Source organism: Coregonus clupeaformis, chromosome 5 (assembly GCF_020615455.1).
Source record: "Coregonus clupeaformis isolate EN_2021a chromosome 5, ASM2061545v1, whole genome shotgun sequence".
Taxonomy (NCBI): Eukaryota; Metazoa; Chordata; class Actinopteri; order Salmoniformes; family Salmonidae; genus Coregonus; species Coregonus clupeaformis.
This window is the reverse complement of record NC_059196.1, coordinates 19130231-19152999: the sequence shown is the minus strand read 5'-3', so window position 1 is coordinate 19152999 and position 22769 is coordinate 19130231. Positions and strand designations below refer to the sequence as shown.

The 22769-nt window shown below is 42.1% G+C and overlaps 1 protein-coding gene across 4 annotated transcripts in view; it reads left to right on the top strand.

The window, feature by feature from the left end:
- The window catches only part of LOC121561898 (protein IWS1 homolog), a 40803-nt gene that overhangs the window by 1073 nt on the left and 16961 nt on the right, over positions 1-22769 (top strand). For 3 of the 4 annotated variants that reach the window (XM_041874338.2, XM_041874328.2, XM_041874333.2), the window contains exons 2-6: positions 7-77; positions 2008-2884; positions 11413-11475; positions 11688-11889; positions 15590-15647. In XM_041874338.2, coding sequence (XP_041730272.1) covers positions 7-77; positions 2008-2884; positions 11413-11475; positions 11688-11889; positions 15590-15647 — 1271 coding nt within the window. The remainder of the gene's footprint in view (positions 1-6; positions 78-2007; positions 2885-11412; positions 11476-11687; positions 11890-15589; positions 15648-22769) is intronic. The other variant, XM_041874342.2, reaches the window with a different exon arrangement.

Below are 22769 nucleotides of genomic sequence, written 5' to 3'. Positions count from 1 at the left end.
CTGTAGATGGTGGCGGCACCCCAGTACAAGACGAACATGCTCCTGGTTCAGATGCGGAAGAGCCGCTCCACTCCGAGGTAAGGGGATAGTCATCTAAGCAAGACGTTCAGATAACCAGTGTTCATCACCACAGTCGTGGTCAAAAGTTTTGAGAATGACACAAGTATTGGTCTTCACAACGTTTGCTGCTTCAGTGTTTTTAGATATTTTTGTCAGATGTTACTATGGTATACTGAAGTATAATTACAAGCCTTCCATAAGTGTCATAGGCTTTTATTGACAATTACATTAAGTTTATGCGAAGAGTCAATATTTGCGGTGTTGACCCTTCTTTTCAAGACCTCTGCAATCCGCCCTGGCATGCTGTCAATTAACTTCTGGGCCAACATCCTGACTGATGGCAGCCCATTCTTGCGTAATCAATGCTTGGAGTTTGTCAGAATTTGTGGGTTTTTGTTTGTCCACCCGCCTTTTGAGGATTGACCACAAGTTCTCAATGGGATTAAGGTCTGGGGAGATTCCTGGCCATGGACCCAACATTTTGATGTTCTGTTCCCCGAGCCACTTAGTTATCACCTTTGCCTTATGGCAAGGTGCTCCATCATGCTGGAAAAGGCATTGTTCGTCACCAAACTGTTCTTGGATGGTTGGGAGAAGTTGCTCTCGGAGGATGTGTTGGTACCATTCTTTATTCATGGCTGTGTTCTTAGGCAAAATTGTGAGAGCGCCCACTCCATTGGCTGAGAAGCAACCCCACACATGAATGGTCTCAGGATGCTTTAATGTTGGCATGACACAGGACTGATGGAAGCGCTCACCTTGTCTTCTCCGGATGCCCCAAACAATCGGAAAGGGGATTCATCAGAGAAAATGACTTTACCCCAGTCCTCAGCAGTCCAATCCCTGTACCTTTTGCAGAATATCAGTCTGTCCCTGATGTTTTTCCTGGAGAGAAGTGGCTTCCTCGCTGCCCTTCTTGACACCAGGCCATCCTCCAAAAGTCTTTGCCTCGCTGTGCGTGCAGATGCACTCACACCTGCCTGCTGCCATTCCTGAGCAAGCTCTGCACTGGTGGTGCCCCGATCCCGCAGCTGAATCAACTTTAGGAGACGGTCCTGGCGCTTGCTGGACTTTCTTGGGCGCCCTGAAGCCTTCTTCACAACAATTGAACCTCTCTCCTTGAAGTTCTTGATGATCTGATAAATGGTTGATTCAGGTGCAATCTTACTAGAAGCAATATCCTTGCCTGTGAAGCCCTTTTTGTGCAAAGCAATGATGACGGCACGTGTTTCCTTGCAGGTAACCATGGCTAACAGAGGAAGAACAATGATTTCAAGCACCACCCTCCTTTTAAAGCTTCCAGTCTGTTGTTTTAACTGAATCAGCAGGACAGAGTGATCTCCAGCCTTGTCCTCGTCAACATTCTCACCTGTGTTAACGAGAGAATCACTGACATGATGTCAGCTGGTCCTTTTGTGGCAGGGCTGAAATGCAGTGGAAATGTTTTTTGGGGATAAAGTTCATTTTCATGGCAAAGAGGGACTTTGAAATTAATCTGATCACGCTTCATAACATTCTGGAGTATATGCAAATTGCCATCATAAAAACTGAGGCAGCAGACTTTGTGAAAATTCATATTTGTGTAATTCTCAAAACTTTTGACCACGTGGTGGTGGTCAAGCCCTCTTGATTTCCAGACCATCTTGCACATACCGATTTTAACATTTAAAAAATAAATATAATATCCCAGGGCTCTACGCTGACCTTTTTTACAAGGAAAAATTTAGGGTCACACAAAGAAATGTACGAGCACAATGAAAAATTAGCTAATAAAGCTAGAATCCTTAATATTTCTAGTCGCACTGGTGCTCCTAAATTTAAATGTCAGGTCGCACAGCAAAATATTTAGGCACGTATGCGTGTAAAATGGTCACACTTTAGAGCCCTGTATCCATTCCTAACCATAGACGTATAAAGTGTTTTATATTTCCACATTTTTAAATTCAGGATGAGAATAGTGATGGTGAGGTAGCTGCTCGGGCCATGGAGGCAAACGGCGTGGCCAGCGGGTCAGACAACGAGGGCCACAAAGGGGCGGACAGTGACTCTGAGGGGGAGGCCCCTAGGCCTGCAGACAGCGATAACGAGGAGGAGTCCCCAGTCAAACGCAGAGGCAGCACCTCAGACATAGAGGAGTTCCCACCCAAACGCAGCGGCAGCAACTCGGAAATTGAGGGGTCCCCAGTCAAACGCAGAGGCAGCACCTCAGACATAGAGGAGTTCCCACCCAAACGCAGCGGCAGCAACTCGGAAATTGAGGGGTCCCCAGTCAAACGCAGAGGCAGCACCTCAGACATAGAGGAGTTCCCACCCAAACGCAGCGGCAGCACCTCAGAAATTGAGGAGTTCCCACCCAAACGCAGAGGCAGCAACTCGGAAATTGAGGGGTCCCCAGTCAAACGCAGAGGCAGCACCTCAGACATAGAGGAGTTCCCACCCAAACGCAGAGGCAGCAACTCGGAAATTGAGGGGTCCCCAGTCAAACGCAGAGGCAGCACTTCTGACATGGAGGAGAAAGAAACCAAACGGGCTGCAGCTGGGAGCGACTCTGAGAACGAGGATCAGCCCCCGTCCCCAGCCCGGAGCGGACACACTAATGCACATAGTGAGATTGAGGCACCCAAACACAAAGCGCAGATGGAGTCTGATGGAGAGGAGGAGGAGGGCGGCAAGAATAAAGGGAAGTGGAAGGCTGTAATGCACTCCGACAGTGAGGATGAGGTGGATGCTCGGCCAGCGAAAGCAGCTGCAGGCAGTGACCAGGAGAAGGAGAGTCCCGCCAAACGGGTGGTGGAAGATAGTGAGGACGACGACGAGATGCCAAGTAAGTGCAATCTACATCAGAGACTTGGGAAGGGGAGAACAAGTTTACTCCTGATAAGTGCACAATCAATCTCCTGATCCCTATTCGAATACATTTTCTATTCACTTGCTCCAGATATCGACATGCTCTGGTTTAGTACACACATTCCTACTACAACAGTTCCACGTTATTGTTTAAGCGAAATTGGGATCGTTAACTTTTAGAAAACGTCCCTTACAGTGCAGTTATTAATGAACTACCACTAACAGGTCCCGATCATCATAAAGGGAAAAATTCAACATGCCTAACACAACAATGCTGTAATGGAGGAGATATGCATCTTTAAGATTATTTGCCACAGTTATAAAGCGCTTTGCACGTCATTGACGTTAACAGTTTGAAAAATGGCAGAGAGTGAGACAGGGAAGCGACCGCAGCATAGTCCTGTAGGGCAATACTTTGAGAAGTTAAATGAGAAAGTTGTGAAATGCAAACTTTGCCAGGTGGAATTGAGCTACAGTGGCAGTACAGGTGCAGCGCTGACGGGAGGCACCGTAAGTATATGTTAGAAATATATCAACTTAATAGGCTTAATAGATACTCTTATCCTATTTATCATATTGCTCAGCTCAGTCGTGAATTGCGAACTTTGCAGGTGTTTCTGATGAATAAACTATGCCATGCTGGTGGGTGGTACCATTAAAATAAAGCCCAGCCCTGAAATGAAACGTAGGCCAAAAAAGTATTTCCAACTCATTTCCTAGGAAAAGACATGTCATTGGCACGAATTTGCACGAAGCATGCTGTTCGGTTTTGTCACTTCAAGCCCGAATATGTCATACTTGACTAAAACGATTACTTATTCACTTGCATTGTTGTGTAACATCATGGGTAAGCTCTGGCAATTGTCTTTCAGCTTGAAAAAGTGGATTTCTACTGGTGTGGGCATTTAAAGATATGAGTTCATCGGGCCGCGGGATCCCAAACCGATGATTCTCTGGTTCACATTTTGTCTTTGTTCATATTACTTTCTACCTAAAATTATCTCACTTTGGGACAACTGATGCGCCCTATCCTTCAGTGTCGAACTAAGCATGTAACTGTGTTAGGGCTGACCCCATTTAGTCGACTGGTCGATTGTTTGGTCGATAGGCTGTTGGTCGACCGAGATTTCTTTAGTCGAGCATATAGCAACAAAAAAAAAAACAAGACACCTGTCTGATTCGCGCCTGTCTGAGTGGACTGATCCATTGTGGAGACCGTGGGGGTGGCACAGTCCATCGGTCTAAGATGCTGACTAGACCGTGCGCGGTGCATGTTGATTTTGTCCACCCACACCAGATGCGATCAGGACACGCAGGTTGAAATATCAAAACGAACTCTGAACCAACTATATTAATTTGGGGACAGGTCGAAAAGCATTAAACATTTATGGCAATTTAGTTAGCTTGCTGTTGCTAGCTAATTTGTCCTGGGATATAAACATTGGGTTGTTATTTTACCTGAAATGCAGAAGGACCTCTACTCCGACAATTAATCCACTGATAAAAGGGTAAACCGAGTTCGTTTCTAGGAATCTCTCCTCCTTCAGTCTTCTTCTTTAGACTTTATATGGCGGTTGGCAACCAACTTTAAGGTGCATTACCATCACCAACTGGACTGGAGTGTGGACCTCAGTTCATCTTTCAATCACCCACATGGGTATATGCTCTTAAAAACCAATGAGGAGTTGGGAGAGGTGGGACTTGCAGTGCGTCATGCGTCAAAAATAGAACCAAGTTCTATTTTAGCACCTGCCTGTGTAGACACTCGTGAGCAGTGTGGCTGCAATGATTGAATAGCATGTATGTGTAAATGTATTTTGCACCGCGAGCGGTGTGGTCAGCATGTAAGACATGTTGCTACTGAAATTGTATATGGTTATATTACATAATAACAATGGTGCAACTAGGGCTGTGGCGGTCATGAAATTTTGTCAGCCGGTGATTGTCAAGCAAATAACTGCCGTTCTCATCGGTAATTGACTGTTAATTAGCCTAAACACATTTAGCATCTCCTGGCTTCCACGCTGATGCAGACCTTTGGAACATCGTCATTTTAAAAAGTCTAATAAATCCATGTAATATAGCCGACACATCACAATAAATCCATTATTTATTTTAGACCGGTCTAAAGAAACATGATATGAAGAAAATGTAGTCTATTTCAGAAGAATAGAATAGCATACTCTGAGTTGTCCTTATGTTAGGCCCTGATCTGGCTATGCCAAATGGCTGTGGGCTACACTACTTGATTTAGCAGACAAGATTTGCTTATTTTATAGAATGAAGAACAGAATTGAACATAGCTGAATAAAATAGAAAGGATGTTATGAGGGAGTTTGCACATGCGGCTATTCTGTGTTGAGCGGTTAACAAAAACACAGGTACTCCTGTATGCTTAATTTAGAGTTATTTATGTAACTTTAGTTGTGATACAAATGTTGGGTTATATGTTTTAGATTTTTTATACATTCTAAGGCTGCATGATTCGATACTAATGATGATTTGTAAAAAGTTGCATGAAAGGCATGAACTCTGCTTTGTTTTTTTGCGCAGGCTGCACACACTTCATCAGTCTCTCATTCACAATTTGACAAGCACTTGATATAACGCCTCGAATTTCCCGGCTGCATCCCCTTTGTGTGGCCGTAATGCCCCCCCAAAAATCCGTGGCCGTTGTGCCCTTGGGCTGAATATAATAATTATAATTCCCTTCTCCCGGCTGCGTGCCGAAGGACCTCTCACTCGTACCTCTCACTCACATGGCTCTCAGTCACGTGATCAGGTCTTTCTCCTAGGCTACAAGTGAAGACAGACACATTGGGGACGCAACTACACGCGTCTTTATCCAATTCCGAGGTGCATATTGAAGATATTGGAAGAACTGTCCACATGTACTTTTCGTCAGCCAACAAGATGAGTAGGCCTAACGAACAGAAAAAACACTAGCCTATGTCAATCTACTATTCCCCCATAGTACAAAAGTCGACCTATTCTGTACGAGAAATAAATATTCCAAACATAGTCTGGGACAGTTGTCTGATGCGATAGATCCCAAATTAATACAACCACTAGCATAACATTTTACATTTACATCATAACAAAACCGGTTTTAAGCAATGAGGCTGACGTTTAGCTTAAAATGTTGATAAACTATTAGGCTATTTCTTGACATAAGCACAGCAATGCACACAAGGTAGTAGGCTATAAGCGTGAATGTTCCATTAGCAGGAAAACACCATTCTCGAAAGTGACCACACATGCGATTATGCATTTAATGCTTTTATTATAAATGTGCGTTTTTATGGTAAATAATTTTTCCCAAATTTGAAACTCACGCACTGCGGATGTATGCCAGTTAGGCTTTACACCCGTTGTAAAGCGGAGGAATATGCTTCATTTTAATAAGTTATTTGCCCACTTTAGTTGTGATTCAAACCTTATCAAAACATATAGGCTTATGGGCTAGGCTACATGAGGTATGCGACTATGATTGGAAAAGTATATCATTCTCAAGTGTCATGACCTGCCCTCATGGGTTGAGGATCAAACATGCCGGCCAGGCAAAGGTTTGAACACCCCCTTTCCTGGGGGCCAGTTTTATGACCGGTTGTAAATATTGTGCAGACGTTCTCTTCCTTGCCATGAAGTATTGGGAGAAAGGACCCCTTTTGTTAACAAAGGAAGTCTTCCCGCCAAGACTCCAACATCCAAAGGTGGATAATAAAACAATATTCCTACTTAAAAGAATGTGGGAAATGGTTGGTGGGGACTTAAAGAACAAACATGTCAAATTCGTTACTATGTTGTGATGTCATTAAAGACAGTGGAACAACATAACTATCTCTGGCAGAATACACTTCCCAGTTATGAAGTTTGCATGTAATTGTTGTATAAAACGAATGATTTAAGTATAATAATAATTTTGTGAAGATAACTGTGATTTTAGCATTCTAGATGAGATGATTGTTTTCCATATTGATTTGTTCTCAGTCAGTGGCCACGCCCAGATGAGCACAAACATGATGGAATGCCCCTTTTACCCCGAGTGCATAAAAAGCCTTGAAAAACATTTAAACATTAGACCAGCAGACGTGAAGCGTGAGCTAAACATTGCAAATGGTTGAATTTCTAGCAGACCAGGAAGCCCACGGCTTAAAATGGTTGACACTACAAGACCAGCAGACGTGAAGCGTGAGCTAAACGTTTCAAAATGGTTTAAAACTACAACTCCATTACCAAAGGAAGACCAAGCATACTACGGTATAAGCAGAATGTTGCTAATGGTTGAATTTCTACAAGACCAAGAAGCGTGAAGCTGAAGCTACACGTTACAACATGGTTAGACCAGAAAACGTGAGACGTTAGTCCACACGTTTGAAATGAAGAAATTCAAACTCTCAACCTCTACACGAGTTGAAGAAGACGATGCACTAGACCTTATCATCTCAGTCTGCAGCTGGCATGTATAGTCGTCTAGAGAACTTTCACTAAAGACTCGAGAGGAGAGGACAATTCCTCTCAGACAACCGCTTGTACATCTGAAGTATCCATTCTAACCACAACTACGACCAGAAGCTCTACCAAGGACATTGGGATCTCTGGTGGGTGAACCAGAGTCCTACATCAAGTTACAATTCAACATAGTTAGGTGATTTGGTAAATAACAGTCATACATTAAAGTAAGTCACCTCACAAGTGATAGGCTAATATTGTCACCCATCACACTATTCTTGATTTAATCTTGTCTTTACTAAATAATATATGTGATATTTGTTTTGATTTAGATTGGACCATTATCATGCACCTGTCTCGGAACAGTGGCAGCGGGAAGAGAAAAAAAACATGTAATCTATGCTCTTAAATAGCGAATAGAGGATGCTTTTCCTGTGGTTCATTCTCATGCTAGCCAGGTAAGGCGATACTCCTGTTTTTAAGAGAAGCAAATGTGCTTAATATTATGAAAGTTGAGTAATACATTTAGTAGGCCTAGCCTACAGAAAGCTGATGGAATCCTCTTTTTAAGAGGCCGTCACTCGGTTTTCTCACGTAATTGCATAGCCTATTGAAATGTTGCGCAACATGGCCTCGTGGGCTCTCATTAAGTGTTTGATTAGATGTTCAATTACATTTGCATTGTCAGAGTGATTAGCGGGAGGAGATGGATGCCTAACCAATTGTGCTATTATGTGTGTTTCTTCGCGTTATTTGTAACTTATTTTGTACATAGTGTTTCTGCCACCGTCTCTTACGATCAAAAAGAGCTTCTGGATATCAGGACAGCGATTACTCACCTCGGACTGGACAAAGTCTAGTTTAAACTGACAGATTTTTATGTGGATTTTTGTATTATGTTAATTATATTTCAGCAATGGCTCAGACATCAACCTTAGGCGGCTAAACTGATTGTTTAAAGCAAAAGTACCAAAACTATTGCCAGTGGTGAACCTGAACAATCAAAATAAAATTAATATAAGCACGATCAGCAGTATAGCCAAATGATAGTTGTCTCAGGCGGTAGCTTACTTTTATTCCGGTAAAACAATTTTCAACAGCGCATTTGTTAACAATAACCTAGCAAATTACATTAGTTGTCACTCAACTAATAAAGCCTAATGTTGTGCAAGCCATTTTACAAACATTTCAATGCTGGAGGTGACGCGCAAATGTGCAAGTTCAGGAATAGACCTCTCGCTGGTCAGTGCGCGAAGCAGCGCACCGTTTGACTTGGCTACTGACATTGCATGAGGTTGTTCGCCATGCAAAATGACTTGTAGATGAATAGGCAAATTTTGTCTAATAATAGGTTTATTAGACAAAAGCAACGGTGCCAAATAAATAAATTGCGACGTGTCATGGAAACGGCAGCTGTAGGAGAGATGTTCTGAAGATCGCCAACATTTTTATATGTTTGACAGGTGGGATTTTCTTTTATGACACTTTCTGTATTGCGACAAATTATGATAGTGTTTTTAGAATAAATGATTGCTGAATAATTTTGAAGGTATGTGATGTCATCGCGTAACAAAGCGCCACTCCATATTTAATTATTAATGCCTACTGCTTGCTAAATAAATGTGTTCAACTATAAAAACAAAGTTTATTTGCAGGACAAGGATTGTCCTGACTTTCAAGAATGCCTGAATTGCTTCTCCTTGCTTTTCTTGATGGAAGTTTCAGCATCCAATTATTTCAGATCTACAGGAGGGCAAAATTCAAGGCATTATCAAGTGCTTGTCAAATTGTGAATGAGAGACTGATAGTGTGTGTAGCCTGCGCAAAAAAAAAAGCAGAGCTCATGCCTTTTCATGCACGTTTTTTCAAATCCTCATTGGTCGCATCATGCATCCTTAGAATGTATTAAAAATCAAAACATATAGCCCAACGTTTTGTATCACAACTAAAGTTGCATAAATAACTCTAAATTATGCATATAGGAGGACCTCTGTAGCTCAGCTGGTAGAGCACGGCGCTTGTAATGCCAGGGTAGTGGGTTCGATCCCCGTGACCACCCATAAAAAATAAAAAATGTATGCACGCATGACTGTAAGTCGCTTTGGATAAAAGCGTCTGCTAAATGGCATATTACATATTATGTTTCTTTGTTAACCGCTCAACACAGAATAGCCGCATGTGCACACTCCCGCGGAAATCGTTTGGAGAAAATATCCTTTCTATTTTATTCAGCTATGTTCTATTGTATTATTCATACTATAAAAAATCATTTAGAATGTCATTGTATGCTGTAGCGTTAAGATTTCCCTTCACTGGAACTAAGGGGCCTAGCCCGAACCATGAAGAACAGCCCTAGACCATTATTCCTCCTCCACCAAACTTTACAGTTGACACTATGCATTGGGGCAGGTAGTGTTCTCCTGGCATCCGCCAAACCCAGATTAGTCCGTCAGACTGCCAGATGGTGAAGCGTGATTCATCACAGAGAATGTGTTTCCACTGCTCCAGAGTCCAATGGCGGTGAGCTTTACGCCACTCCAGCCGACACTTGGCATTGCGCATGATGATCTTAGACTTGTATGTGGCTGCTCCGCCATGGAAACCCATTTCATGAAGTTCCCGACAAACAGTTATTGTGCTGATGTTGCTTCCAGAGGCATTTTGGAACTCGGTAGTGAGTGTTACAACCGAGGACAGGCGATTTTTACGCGCTATGCGCTTCCGCTCTGTGAGCTTGTGTGGCCTACCACTTCGCGGCTGAGAGGTTGTTGCTCCTAGACGTTTCCACTTCACAGTAACAGCACTTACAGTTGACTGGGGCAGCTCTAGCAGGGCACTAATTTGACGAACTGACTTGTTGGAAAGGTGGCATCCTATGACGGTGCCACGTTGAAAGTCACTGAGCTCTTCAGTAAGGCCATTGTTTTTCTATGGCGATTTCATGGCTGTGTGCTCGATTTTTATACACCTGTCAGCAACGGGTGTGGCTGAAATAGCCAAATCCACTAATTTGAAGGCGTGTCCACATACTTTTGTGTATATATGGAGACTGTTTAGTGCCAAAAATAAGGGGTGAAAAAAAAACTTTCCTGATCTTTCTTATCTCTCAGATATATGACAGACACTTCAGAACAAAGTTCCTTTTGATTTTATTTGGGGACGACCTGTTCCATGTAGTGAATCTGTAATTAAATTAAATGGTTATTCTGTCATGGAAAGAGCAGGTGTTCCTGATGTTTTGTACACTCGGTGTATATGTTCATTTTTAGATATACATGGTAAAGTTGATAATTTCATATCAAGGACAGCAATCACTTTTGCGACCTGCACTGAACCGTCCAAGCAGGAGGAGAAGAGAAGCTAATGGTCTAAAGTTTAACCATTCGATTTTGAGACCGTTGTGAAATCCAAAGTTGTGCTATATATTAATGGCTATGTCATAGAACATTTTTACAGATCAATATTGATACATTACTAGCTCAAAACATATATATCTGCAAAAATGACAAGTCAAAAGGCTACATTGCCCAGTCTCCCTTATGGCTCAGCTCAGGTGCCTGCATACACCATAGACATATACATGTCACACACACATACATGTTGGTTTTACTATCCAAGTGGGGACCAACAAATGTATTTCCATTCAAAATCCTATTTTCCCCAGACCCCTAACCCTAAAACTAATCCTAACCCTAATTGTAAACCTAAAGGCGTCACCATGCTAGGCGAACCAAACGAGTGTGCTCGCAAACTCCCTTAAAAGACCTTGGACAGATGGACGTCGGCCCAGACAGATCCAGCTCAGAGAGGCCCAGCCCATGTACTCAATCAGCAGCAGATTTGAATTTAGAATGGAAAATGAATGTGTTTATGCAACAAATGTTAGGGCATTGAATCGAACCGAATTGCACAGAATTGTTTCAAACTAAAACGTACCATTTACATTTTGAAGTGAAAGATGCACATCCCTACACTGTATCTATCAGGTATCTAACTCCATCTATCTGTCGGTATCTTAATGTGATTTTGATGAAAGTCTATGTACCGTTACAGTGAAGAGGAAGAAAGCCATCCTGTCAGACAGTGAAGATGATGAGGAGAAGGCTGACGAACCAGGTAATATAACAGACCGGCAGCTGGGCCAGCGCAATTGGGTGGCTCAGGTCAAAAGTAATATATTGTATGGGGAATAGGGTGCCATTTAAGATGCACACCTTCTGACCTCAATCGGACTTTCTGGATAAATAAAGGTTCAATCAAATAAAATAGTTTTGGTCAGAGCCATGGGGCTGAGGATGATGATAATGATGGTGACTCCTCTTCCTCAGCGGTGAAGAAGAGCCGCACCGTGTCTGACGATGACAACTCTGACAGCGACGCAGGCTCGGAGACGCCCGACAAAACTATGGCCAAACTGCGGGAACTGGGCTCAGAAAGCGAAGACGAGGATGGTGGACAGAAGGCGGAAGGAGGGAAGAAGGATGAGAAAACACTGTTTGGTAGCGACAGCGAATCAGGCGATGAGGAAGAGTAAGTATTCCGATCCCCCACACACACTCCTTTTTAGTTTGAGTTCTGATTTTCCTTACATAAATGACAATTTGTTGTTTACTTTGCGTTTTATGCACTAGGAGATTATTTCTGTAATGAAAGCACTATACAAATTATTATAATTTTTAGTAGTATATTTATTCTGGAACTTGACATAAATTCGATCAAATTACATTTTGTCACATGCTTCGTAAACAACAGGTGTAGACTAACAGTGAAATGCCTACTTACGTGTCCTTTTCAAACAATACAGAGTTAAAGATGGATTACAAAAAATTATGTTGAAATAGTGACACAAAGAATAAATACACAGTGAATAACGAATAACAATGAGTAAAAATAACAGGTAAAAGTACAGAGTCAATGTGCTGGGGAATGAGGTATTCAGACCACTTGACTTTTTCCATATTTTGTTACAGCCTTATTCTAAAATTGATTATTACTTTTATTTTGTTTCTCATCGATCTACACACAATACCCCATAATGACAAAGCAAAAACAGGTTTTTAGAAAATTGTGAATTTACACTACCGGTCAAAAGTTTTTGACACCTACTCATTCAAGGGTTTTTCTTTATTTTTACTATTTTCTACATTGTAGAATAATAATGAAGACATCAAAACTATGAAATAACACATATGGAATCATGTAGTAACCAAATAAAGTGTTAAACAAATCAAAATATATTTTATATTTTGAATTCTTCAAATAGCCACCCTTTGTCTTGATGACAGCTTTGCACACTCGGCATTCTCTCACCTGGAATGCTTTTCCAACAGTCTTGAAGGAGTTCCCACATGCTGAGTACTTGTTGGTTGCTTTTCCTTCACACTGCGGTCTGACTCATCCCAAACCATCTCAATTTGGTTGAGGTCAGAGGATTGTGGAGGCCAGGTCATCTGATGCAGCACTCCATTACTCTCCTTGGTACAATATCTCTTACACAGCCTGGAGGTGTGTTGGGTCATTGTCCTGTTGAAAAACAAATGATAGTCCTACTAAGCCCAAACCAGATGGGATGGCGTATGGCAGCAGAATGCTGTGGTAGCCATGCTGGTTAAGTGTGCCTTGAATTCTAAATAAATCATAGACAGTGTCACCAGCAAAGCACCCCCACACCATAACACCTCCTCCTCCATGCTTTACGGTGGGAAATACACATGCGGAGATCATCCGTTCACCCACACCGCTTCTCACAAAGAGACGGTGGTTGGAACCAAACATTTCTAATTTGGACTCCACCGGTCTAATGTCCATTGCTCGTGTTTCTTGGCCCAAGCAAGTCTTTTCTTCGTGTCCTTTAGTAGTGGTTTCTTTGTAGCAATTCGACCATGAAGGCCTGATTCATGCAGTCTCCTCTGAACAGTTGATGTTGAGATGTGTCTGTGACTTGAACTCTGTGAAGCATTTATTTGGGCTGCAATTTCTGAGGCTGGTAACATTTTACATTTTAGTCATTTAGCAGACGCTCTTATCCAGAGCGACTTACAGTTAGCGAGTGCATAAATTTTTTCATACTGGCCCCCCATGAGAATCGAACCCACAACCCTGGCGTTGCAAGCGCCATGCTCTACCAACTGAGCTACACCGGGCCCTAATGAACTTATCTTCTGCAGCAGAGGTAACTCTGGGTCTTCCATTCCTGTGGCGGTCCTCATGAGAGACAGTTTCATCATAGCGCTTGATGGTTTTTGCGACTGCACTTGAAGAAACGTTCAAAGTAATTGAAATTGTCCGTATTGACTGACCTTCATGTCTTAAATGTATAACTGTCATATCTCTTTGCTTATTTGAGATGTTCTTGCAATAATATGGACTTGGTCTTTTACCAAATAGGGCTATCTTCTGTATACCCCCCCACCTTGTCACAACACAACAGATTGGCTCAAACGCATTAAGATGGAAAGAAATTCCACAAATTAACTTTTAAGAAGTCACACCTGTTAATTGAAATGCATTCCAGGTGACTACCTCATGAAGCTGGTTGAGAGAATGCCAAGAGTGTGCAAAGCTGTCATCAAAGCAAAGGGTGGCTATTTGAAGAATCTCAAATGTAAAATATATTTTGATTTGTTTAACACTTTTTTTTGGTTACTACATGATTCTATATGTGTTATTTCATAGTTACAATGTAGGAAATAGTAACAATAAAGAAAAACCCTTGAATGAGTAGGAGTTCTAAAACTTTTGACCGGTAGTGTATAAAAAAAAATAAAGAATGCTGAAATACCACATTCACATAACTATTCACACCCTTTACTCAGTACTTTGTTGAAGCACCTTTGGCAGCGATTACAGCCTAGAGTCTTCTTGGGTATGACGCTACAAGTTTGGCACACCTGTATTTGGGGAGTGTCTCCAATTCTTCTCTGCAGATCCTCTCAAGCTCTGTCAGGTTGGATGGGGAACATTGCTGCACAGCTATTTTCAGGTCTCTCCAGAGATGTTCGGTCGGGTTCAAGTCTGGGCTCTGGCTGGGCCACTGAAGGACATTCAGAGACTTGTCCCCAAACCACTCCTGTGTTGTCTTGGCTGGGTGCTTAGGGTCGTTGTCCTGTTGGAAGGCGAACCTTCGCCACAGTCTGCTGTCCTGAGCGCTCTGGAGCAGGTTTTCATCAAGGATCTCTCTGTACTTTGCTCCGTTCATCTTTCCCTCGATCCTGACTAGTCTCCCAGTCGCTGCCGCTGAAAAACATCCCCACAGCATGATGCTGCCACCACTATGCTTCACCGTAGGGATGGTGCCAGGTTTCATCCAGACATGACGCTTTGCTTTCAGTCCAAAGAGTTCAATCTTGGTTTCATCAGCCTTTTGGCAAACTGCAAGCGTGCTGTCATGTCTTTTACTGAGTGGCTTCTGTCTGGTCACTCTACCATAAAGGCCTGATTGGTGAAGTGCTGCAGATATGGTTGTCCTTCTGGAAGGTTATCACATTTCCACAGAGGAACTCTGGAGCTCTGTCAGAGTGACCATCGGGTTCTTGCTCACCTCCCTGACCAAGGCCCTTCTCCCCCTAATTGCTCAGTTTGTCCCGGCGGCAAGTCCTAGGAAGAGTCTTGGCGGTTCCAAACTAATTCTATTTAAGAATAATTGAGGCCACTGTGTTCTATTGGATCTTCAATGCTTCAGAAATGTTTTGGTACACTTCCCCAGATCTGTGCCTCGACACAATCCTGTCTCGGAGCTCTATGGACAATTCCTTCGACCTCATGGCTAGGTTTTGGCTCTGACATGCACCGTCAATTGTGGGACCTTATATAAACAGGTGTGTTTGCCTTTCCAAATCATGTCAAATCAATTGAATTTACCACAGGTGGACTCCAAGTTGTAGAAACATCTCAAGGGTGATCAATGGAAACAGATGCACCTGAGCTCAATTTTGAGTCTCATTGCAAAGGGTCTGAATATTTATGTAAATAAGATAATTCTGTATTTTTAATACATTTGCGAAAATGTATAACCTGTTTTCACTTTGTCATTATGGGGTATTGTGTGTAGAATGATGAAGAAAAAATGTATTTAATCCATTTTAGAATAAGGCTGTAACGTAACAAAATGTGGAAAAAGTGAAGGGGTCTGAATACTTTCCGAATGCATTGAATGTACTAAAAGGATGTGTGTATTGTAGACTGTTTGGTTGGTTCTTATTGTAAGGTTCCTATGCTCTCTCTCGTATAGGAAAATGATTGCCGACATTTTTGGTGACTCTGGCGATGAGGAGGGGGAAGAGTTTACGGTGAGTTTTGCTCACTTTACAAATCCAAATTTATTTGCACATGCTTCGTAAACAACATTGAAATGCTTACTTACGGTCCCTTCCCAACAATGCAGATAGAAAGAAAATGGAGAAATAATAGCAAAGTAATAACACATAATAAATACACAGTGTGTAAAGATAACTTGGCTATACACAAGGTACCAGTACCAAGGCGATGTGCAGGGGTACGAAGTAATTGAGGTCGATACTTTGCCTTGAGAAAGTAGTCAACCTCCTTGACTCTTTCCACATTTTGTTACAAAGTTTTTATTTTGGATCTACACAAAATACTATGTCAAAGTGGAAGTAAAATTCTATTTTTTTTTTTAAAATATGAATGAGAAATAAAACACTAATATACAGTATCTTGATTAGATAAGTGTTCAACCCCCCTGAGTCAATACATGTTAGATTCACCTTTGGCAGTGATTAAAGCTGTGAGTCTTTTTGGGGTAAGTCTCTAAGAGCTTTGCACAATATTTGCCCATTGTTCTTTTTTTAAACTCTTATTGTTGATCATTGCTAGACAGCCATTTTCAAGTCTTGCCATAGATTTTCAAGCCAATTATAGTCAAAGCTATAACTAGGCCACTCAGGAACATTCAATGTCCAGTGTGTATTTGGCCTTGTGTTTTAGGTTATTGTCCTGCTGAAAGGTGACACTGTCTCCCAGTGTCTGGTGGAAAGCAGACTGAACCAGGTTTTTCTCTAGGATTTTGCCTGTGCTTAGCTGTATTCCGTTTCTTTTTATCCCCCCAAAAACTCCCTGGTCCTTGCCCGATGAAGAGCATATCCATAACATGATGCAGCCACCACCATGCTTGAAAGTATGAAGATTGGTTCTCAGTGATGTTTGATGTGCCCTAAACATAATGCTTTGTATTCAGGACAAAAGGTTCATTTCTTTGCCACATTTTTTGCAGTACTACTGCCTTATTTCAAACAAGTTTTTTTCTGTACAGACCTACTTTTCACTCTGTCATTTAGGTTAGTATTGTGGAGTAACTACAACGTTGTCGATTAATCCTTAGTTTTCTCCTATCACAGCCATTAAACTGTAACTATCTTTGTAGTGACTGGGTGTATGCTGAAAGGGATATTCAGTATCTGCTTTTTTTTAACCAATCTACTAATAGTTGCCCTTCTTTGTGAGGTATTGGAAAATGTCCCTGGTCTTTGCTTAAATCTGTGCTTGAAATTCACTACTCGACTGAGGGACCTTAAAGATAATTGCATGTGTGTGATACAGAGATGGGGTTATCATAAAAAAATCATGTTAACCACTATTATTGCACACAGTGAGTCCAACTTATTATGGGACTTATTAAGCAAATTATTTTTCCTGAACGTATTTAGGCTTGCCATAACAAAGGGGTTGAATACTTATGGACTCAAGACATTTAAGCCAAAAAAAAAAAAAAAAAGAACTAAAATGTCTGAAAACAAAATTACACTTTGACATTGTGGGGTATTGTGTGTAGATCAGTGGCACAAAAGCTCAATGTAATCCATTTTAAATTCAGGCTGTAATACAACAAAATGTAGAAAAGGTTGAGGGGTGTGAATACTTTCTGAAGGCACTATGTACATATACAGTGTCTTGCAAAAGTATTCATCCCCCTTGGCATTTTTCCTATTTTGTTGCATTACAACCTGTAATTTTAAATAGTTTTTATTTGGATTTCATGTAATGGACATACACAAAATAGTCCTAATTTGTGAAGTGAAATGAAAAGAAATAACATGTTTCAAAAAATTCTAAACAATAAATAACGGAAAAGTGGTGCGTGCATATGTATTCACCCCCTCTGCTATGAAGCCCCTAAATAAGATCTGGAGCAACCAATTACCTTCAGAAGTCACATAATTAGTTAAATAAAGTCCACCTGTGTGCAATCTAAGTCTCACATGATCTGTCACATGATCTCAGTGTATATAATACACCTGTTCTGAAAGGGTCTGCAACACCACTAAGCAAGGGGCCCACCACGCGGCCCACCAAGCAAGCGGCACCATGAAGACCAAAGAGCTCTCCAAACAGGTCAGGGACAAAGTTGTAGAGCAGTACAGATCAGGGTTAGGTTATAAAAAAATATCTGAAACTTTGGACATCCCACGGAGCACCATTAAATCCATTATTAAAAAATGGAAAGAATATGGCACCACAACAAACCTACCAAGTGAGGGCACCCACCAAAACACATTTGGTGTTTGCCAAAAGGCATGTGGGAGACTCCGCAAACATATGGAAGAAGGTACTCTGGTCAGATGAGACTAAAATTGAGCTTTTTGGCCATCAAGGAAAACGCTATGTCTGGCGCAAACCCAACACCTCTCATCACCCCGAGAACACCATCCGAGAACACCATCCCCATGCTGTGGGGATGTTTTTAATCAGCAGGGACTGGAAAACTGGTCAGAATTGAAGGAATGATGTATGGCGCTAAATAAAGGGAAATTCTTGAGGGAAAGCTGTTTCAGTCTTCCAGAGATTTGAGACTGGGACGGAGGTTCACCTTCCAGCAGGACAATGACCCTAAGCATACTGCTAAAGCAGCACTCGAGTGGTTTAAGGGGAAACATTTACATTTCTTGGAATGGCCTAGTCAAAGCCCAGACCTCAATCCAATTGAGAATCTGTGGTATGACTTAAAGATTTCTGTACTCCAGCGGAACCCATCCAACTTGAAGGAGCTGGAGCAGTTTTGCCTTTGAAGAATTGGCAAAAATCCCAGTTGCTAGATGTGCCAAGCTTATAGAGGCATACCCCAAGAGACTTGCAGCTGTAATTGCTGCAAAACGTGGCTCTACAAAGTATTGACTTTGGGGGGGGGGTGAATAGTTATGCACGCTCAAGTGTTCTGTTATTTTGTCTTATTTCTTGTTTGTTTCACAAAAAAACATGTTGCTTCTTCAAAGTGGTAGGCATGTTGTGTAAATCAAATAATACAAACCGCCAAAAAATCCATTTTAATTCCAGGTTGTAATGCAACAAAATAGGAAAAATGCCAAGGGGGGTGAATACTTTCACAAGCCGCTGTAACTAGGAATAAAGTGACTAGGCTACAGGATAGATAATAAATAGTAGCAGCAGCGTATGTCAAATCAAATTTTATTGGTCACATACACGTGTTTAGCAGATGTTATTGCAGGTGTAGCGAAATGCTTGTGCTTCTAGCTCCGACATTGCAGTAATATCTAACAAGTAATATCTAACAATTTCACAACATATACCCAATGCACACATCTAAGTATTAATTAATTAAGAATATATACACTACCGGTCAGAAGTTTTAGAATACCTACTCATTCAAGTCCATATTATGTCAATACAGACAATTTCAAGAACTTTGAAAGTTTCTTCAGGTGCAGTTGCAAAAAAACATTAAGCGCTATGATGAAACTGTCTCTCATGAGGACCGCCACAGGAATGGAAGACCCAGAGTTACTTCTGCTGCAGAGGAAAAGTTCATTAGGGCCCGGTGTAGCTCAGTTGGTAGAGCATGGCGCTTGCAACGCCAGGGTTGTGGGTTCGATTCTCATGGGGGGCCAGTATGAAAAAATGTATGCACTCACTAACTGTAAGTCGCTCTGGATAAGAGCGTCTGCTAAATGACTAAAATGTAAAATGTTACCAGCCTCAAATTGCAGGCCAAATAAATGCTTCACAGAGTTCAAGTCACAGACACATCTCAACATCAACTGTTCAGAGGAGACTGCATGAATCAGGCCTTCATGGTCGAATTGCTACAAAGAAACCACTACTAAAGGACACGAAGAAAAGACTTGCTTGGGCCAAGAAACACGAGCAATGGACATTAGACCGGTGGAGTCTAAATTAGAAATGTTTGGTTCCAACCACCGTCTCTTTGTGAGAAGCAGTGTGGGTGAACGGATGATCTCCGCATGTGTATTTCCCACAGTAAAGCATGGAGGAGGAGGTGTTATGGTGTGGGGGTGCTTTGGTGGTGACACTGTGATTTATCTAGAATTCAAGGCACACTTAACCAGCAAGGCAACCACAGCATTCTGCAGTGATACGCCATCCCATCTGGTTTGGGCTTAGTTGGACTATCATTTGTTTTTCAACAGGACAATGACCCAACACACCTCCAGGCTGTGTAAGGGCTATTTTACCAAGAAGGAGAGTGCTGCATCAGATGACCTGGCCTCCACAATCCCCTGACCTCAACCAAATTGAGATTGTTTGTGATGAGTCGGACCGCAGTGTGAAGAAAAAGCAGCCAACAAGTGCTCCGCATATGTGGGAACTCATTCAAGACTGGAAAAGCATTCCAAGTGAAGCTGGTTGAGAGAATGCCAAGAGTGTGCAAAACTGTCATCAAGACAAAGGGTGGCTTTTTTAAGAATCTCAAATATAAAATATATTTTGATTTGTTTAACACTTTTTTGGTTACTACATGATTCCATGTGTTATTTCATAGTTTTGATGTCATCACTATTATTCTACAATGTAGAAAATAGTAAAAAAGAAAGAAAAACCCTTGAATGAGTAGGTGTTCTAAAACTTTTGACTGGTAGTGTACATATATGGACGAGCGTTTTATGAGCGGCATGGACTAAGATACAGTAGAATACAGAGATGAGTAATGCAAGATATGTAAACATTATTAAAGTGGCTAGTGTTCCATTTCTTAAAGTGGCCAATGATTTCTAGTCTGTCTATAGGCAGCAGCCACTAATGTGCTAGTGATGGCTGTTTAACAGTCTGCTGGCCTTGAGATAGAAGCTGTTTTTCAGTCTCTCGTCCCAGCTTTGATGCACCTGTACTGACTTCGCCTTCTTGATGATAGTGGGGTGAACAGGCAGTGGCTCGGGTGGTTGATGTCCTTTAGGATCTTTTTGGCCTTCCTGTGACATCGGGTGCTGTAGGTGTCCTGGAGGGCGGGTAGTTTGCCCCCGGTAATGCGTTGGGCAGACCGCACCACCCTCTGGAGAGCCTTGCGGTTGCTGGCGGTGCAGTTGCCGTACCAGGCGTTGATACAGCTCGACAGGATGCTCTCAATTGTGCATCTGTAAAAGTTTTGAGGGTTTTAGGTGCCAAGCCAAATTTCTTTAGCTTCCTGATGTTGAAGAGGCTTTGTTGTGTCTGTGTGGGTGGTCCATTTCAGTTTTTCGGTGACGCGTACGCCAAGGAACTTGAAGCTTTACACCTTCTCCGCTGCGGTCCCGTCGATGTGGATAGGGGGGTGCACCCTCTGCAATTTCCTCAAGTCCACGATCATCTCCTTTGTTTTGTTGACGTTGAGTGAGAGGAAATTTTCCGGGCACCACACTCCCAGAGCCCTCACCTCCTCCCTGTAGGCTGTCTTGTCATTGTTGGTTATCAAGCCTACTACTGTTGTGTCGTCTGCAAACTTGATTATTGAGTTGGAGGCATGCTTGGCCACGCAGTCATGGGTGAACAGGGAGTACAGGAGTGCGCTGATCACCTACCCTTGTGGGTGTTGTTTCCTACCTTCACCACCTGGGGGCGGCCAGTCAGGAAGTCCAGGACCCAGTTGCACAGGGCGGGGTTCAGACCCAGTGCCTCGAGCTTAATGATGAGCTTAGAGGGTACTATGGTGTTGAATGCTGAGCTATAGTCAATGAACAGCATTCTTACATAGGTATTCCTCTTGTCCAGATGGGATAGGGCAGTTAGCAGAGTGATGCGATTGCATTGTCTGTGGATCTATTGGGGTGGTAAGCAAATTGAAGTGGGTCTAGGGTGGCAGGTAAGGTAGAGGTGATATGATCCTGGATTAGTCTCTCAAAGCACTTCATGATGACAGAGGTGAGTGCTACGGGGCTATAGTCATTTATTTCAGTTACCTTTGCTTTCTTGGGTACAGGAACAATTGTGGCCATCTTGAAGCATGTCTGGACAACAGACTGGGTTAGAGAGAGATTGAATATGCCTGTAAATTCACCAGCCAACTGGTGATGTGATGAGTAAACGAACTATATAGCAATCTTATAGCTTCGGGGTAGAAGATGTTCAGGGTCCTGTTTGTTCCAGCATCGGTACTACTTGCCGTGCGGTAGCAGAGAGAACAGTCTGACTTGGGTGGCTATTTGGTCAATTTTTAGGGCCTTCCTCTGACACCGCCTGGTATAGAGGTCCTGGATGGCAGGGAGCTCGGCCCCAGTGATGTACTGGGCAGTACCCTCTGTAGCGCCTTGCGGTCGGATGCCAAGCAGTACCCATTTGTCTTGCTGTTCTGCCTCCTCTCCTAGCATTCCGACTCCATTGGTCCCCCTAGCATTCCGACTCCAATTGGTCCCCCTAGCATCCTACCCCTGCACTTTTTATATATCAGGAAGGAGTGAGGGCTATTTGTCGGAGAAGGCTAGGTTGAATCATCACCAATTTGCTTAGACTTAGGGCTGGGGGGGGTGTACCATAAACTATATAACAGTGTTCGTTCCCAGACCGGTTTGGATTTTTACTTTACCTTCTATAAAATCATTTTTATGATCGATTTGTTACATTAAATAATTCAGTAATGACTCAAAAAAAAGTATTTCATTTATCCGTTTTTATCAACAGTAAGAAACTGCTGAGAACTGCTAGCTAAATTGCTAACACAACAAGTCAACAACTTCGGTAGGGCAAGCTTGCCAAATAGACACCCCCGGAAATCGTCCAATTACCCCTAGTGGCGAAAGTAAGAACTGCAATTCAAGCCGAAAATGCAGTCCGAGGAGAACAATTATTCTATCAAGTATTTTTTTTTTTTTTACGTAATAGAGGCATACTAAGACAATAGAAACATGACAGTGTGTAAGTGATAATAAATTATTGCAGGAAATTAAGACATTTATGAAATGAACAAAATAACTTTGCAAATTGAAACCATCGGTCGAGTACCAGAGTTAGTCTACAAAAGAGGATTTTGATTCTTATCCAGTGCCCGACGCCTTCACTGTCAGTTTTGTTCTATACAGTGCATTCGGAAAGTGTTCAGACCCCTTACTTTTTCCACCCTTTACTTTTTTGTTACGTTACAGCCTTATTCTAAAATTGATTAAATGTTGTTTTTTTAATCACTCTACACACAACCACATAATGACAAAACAAAAACAGGTTTTTAGAAA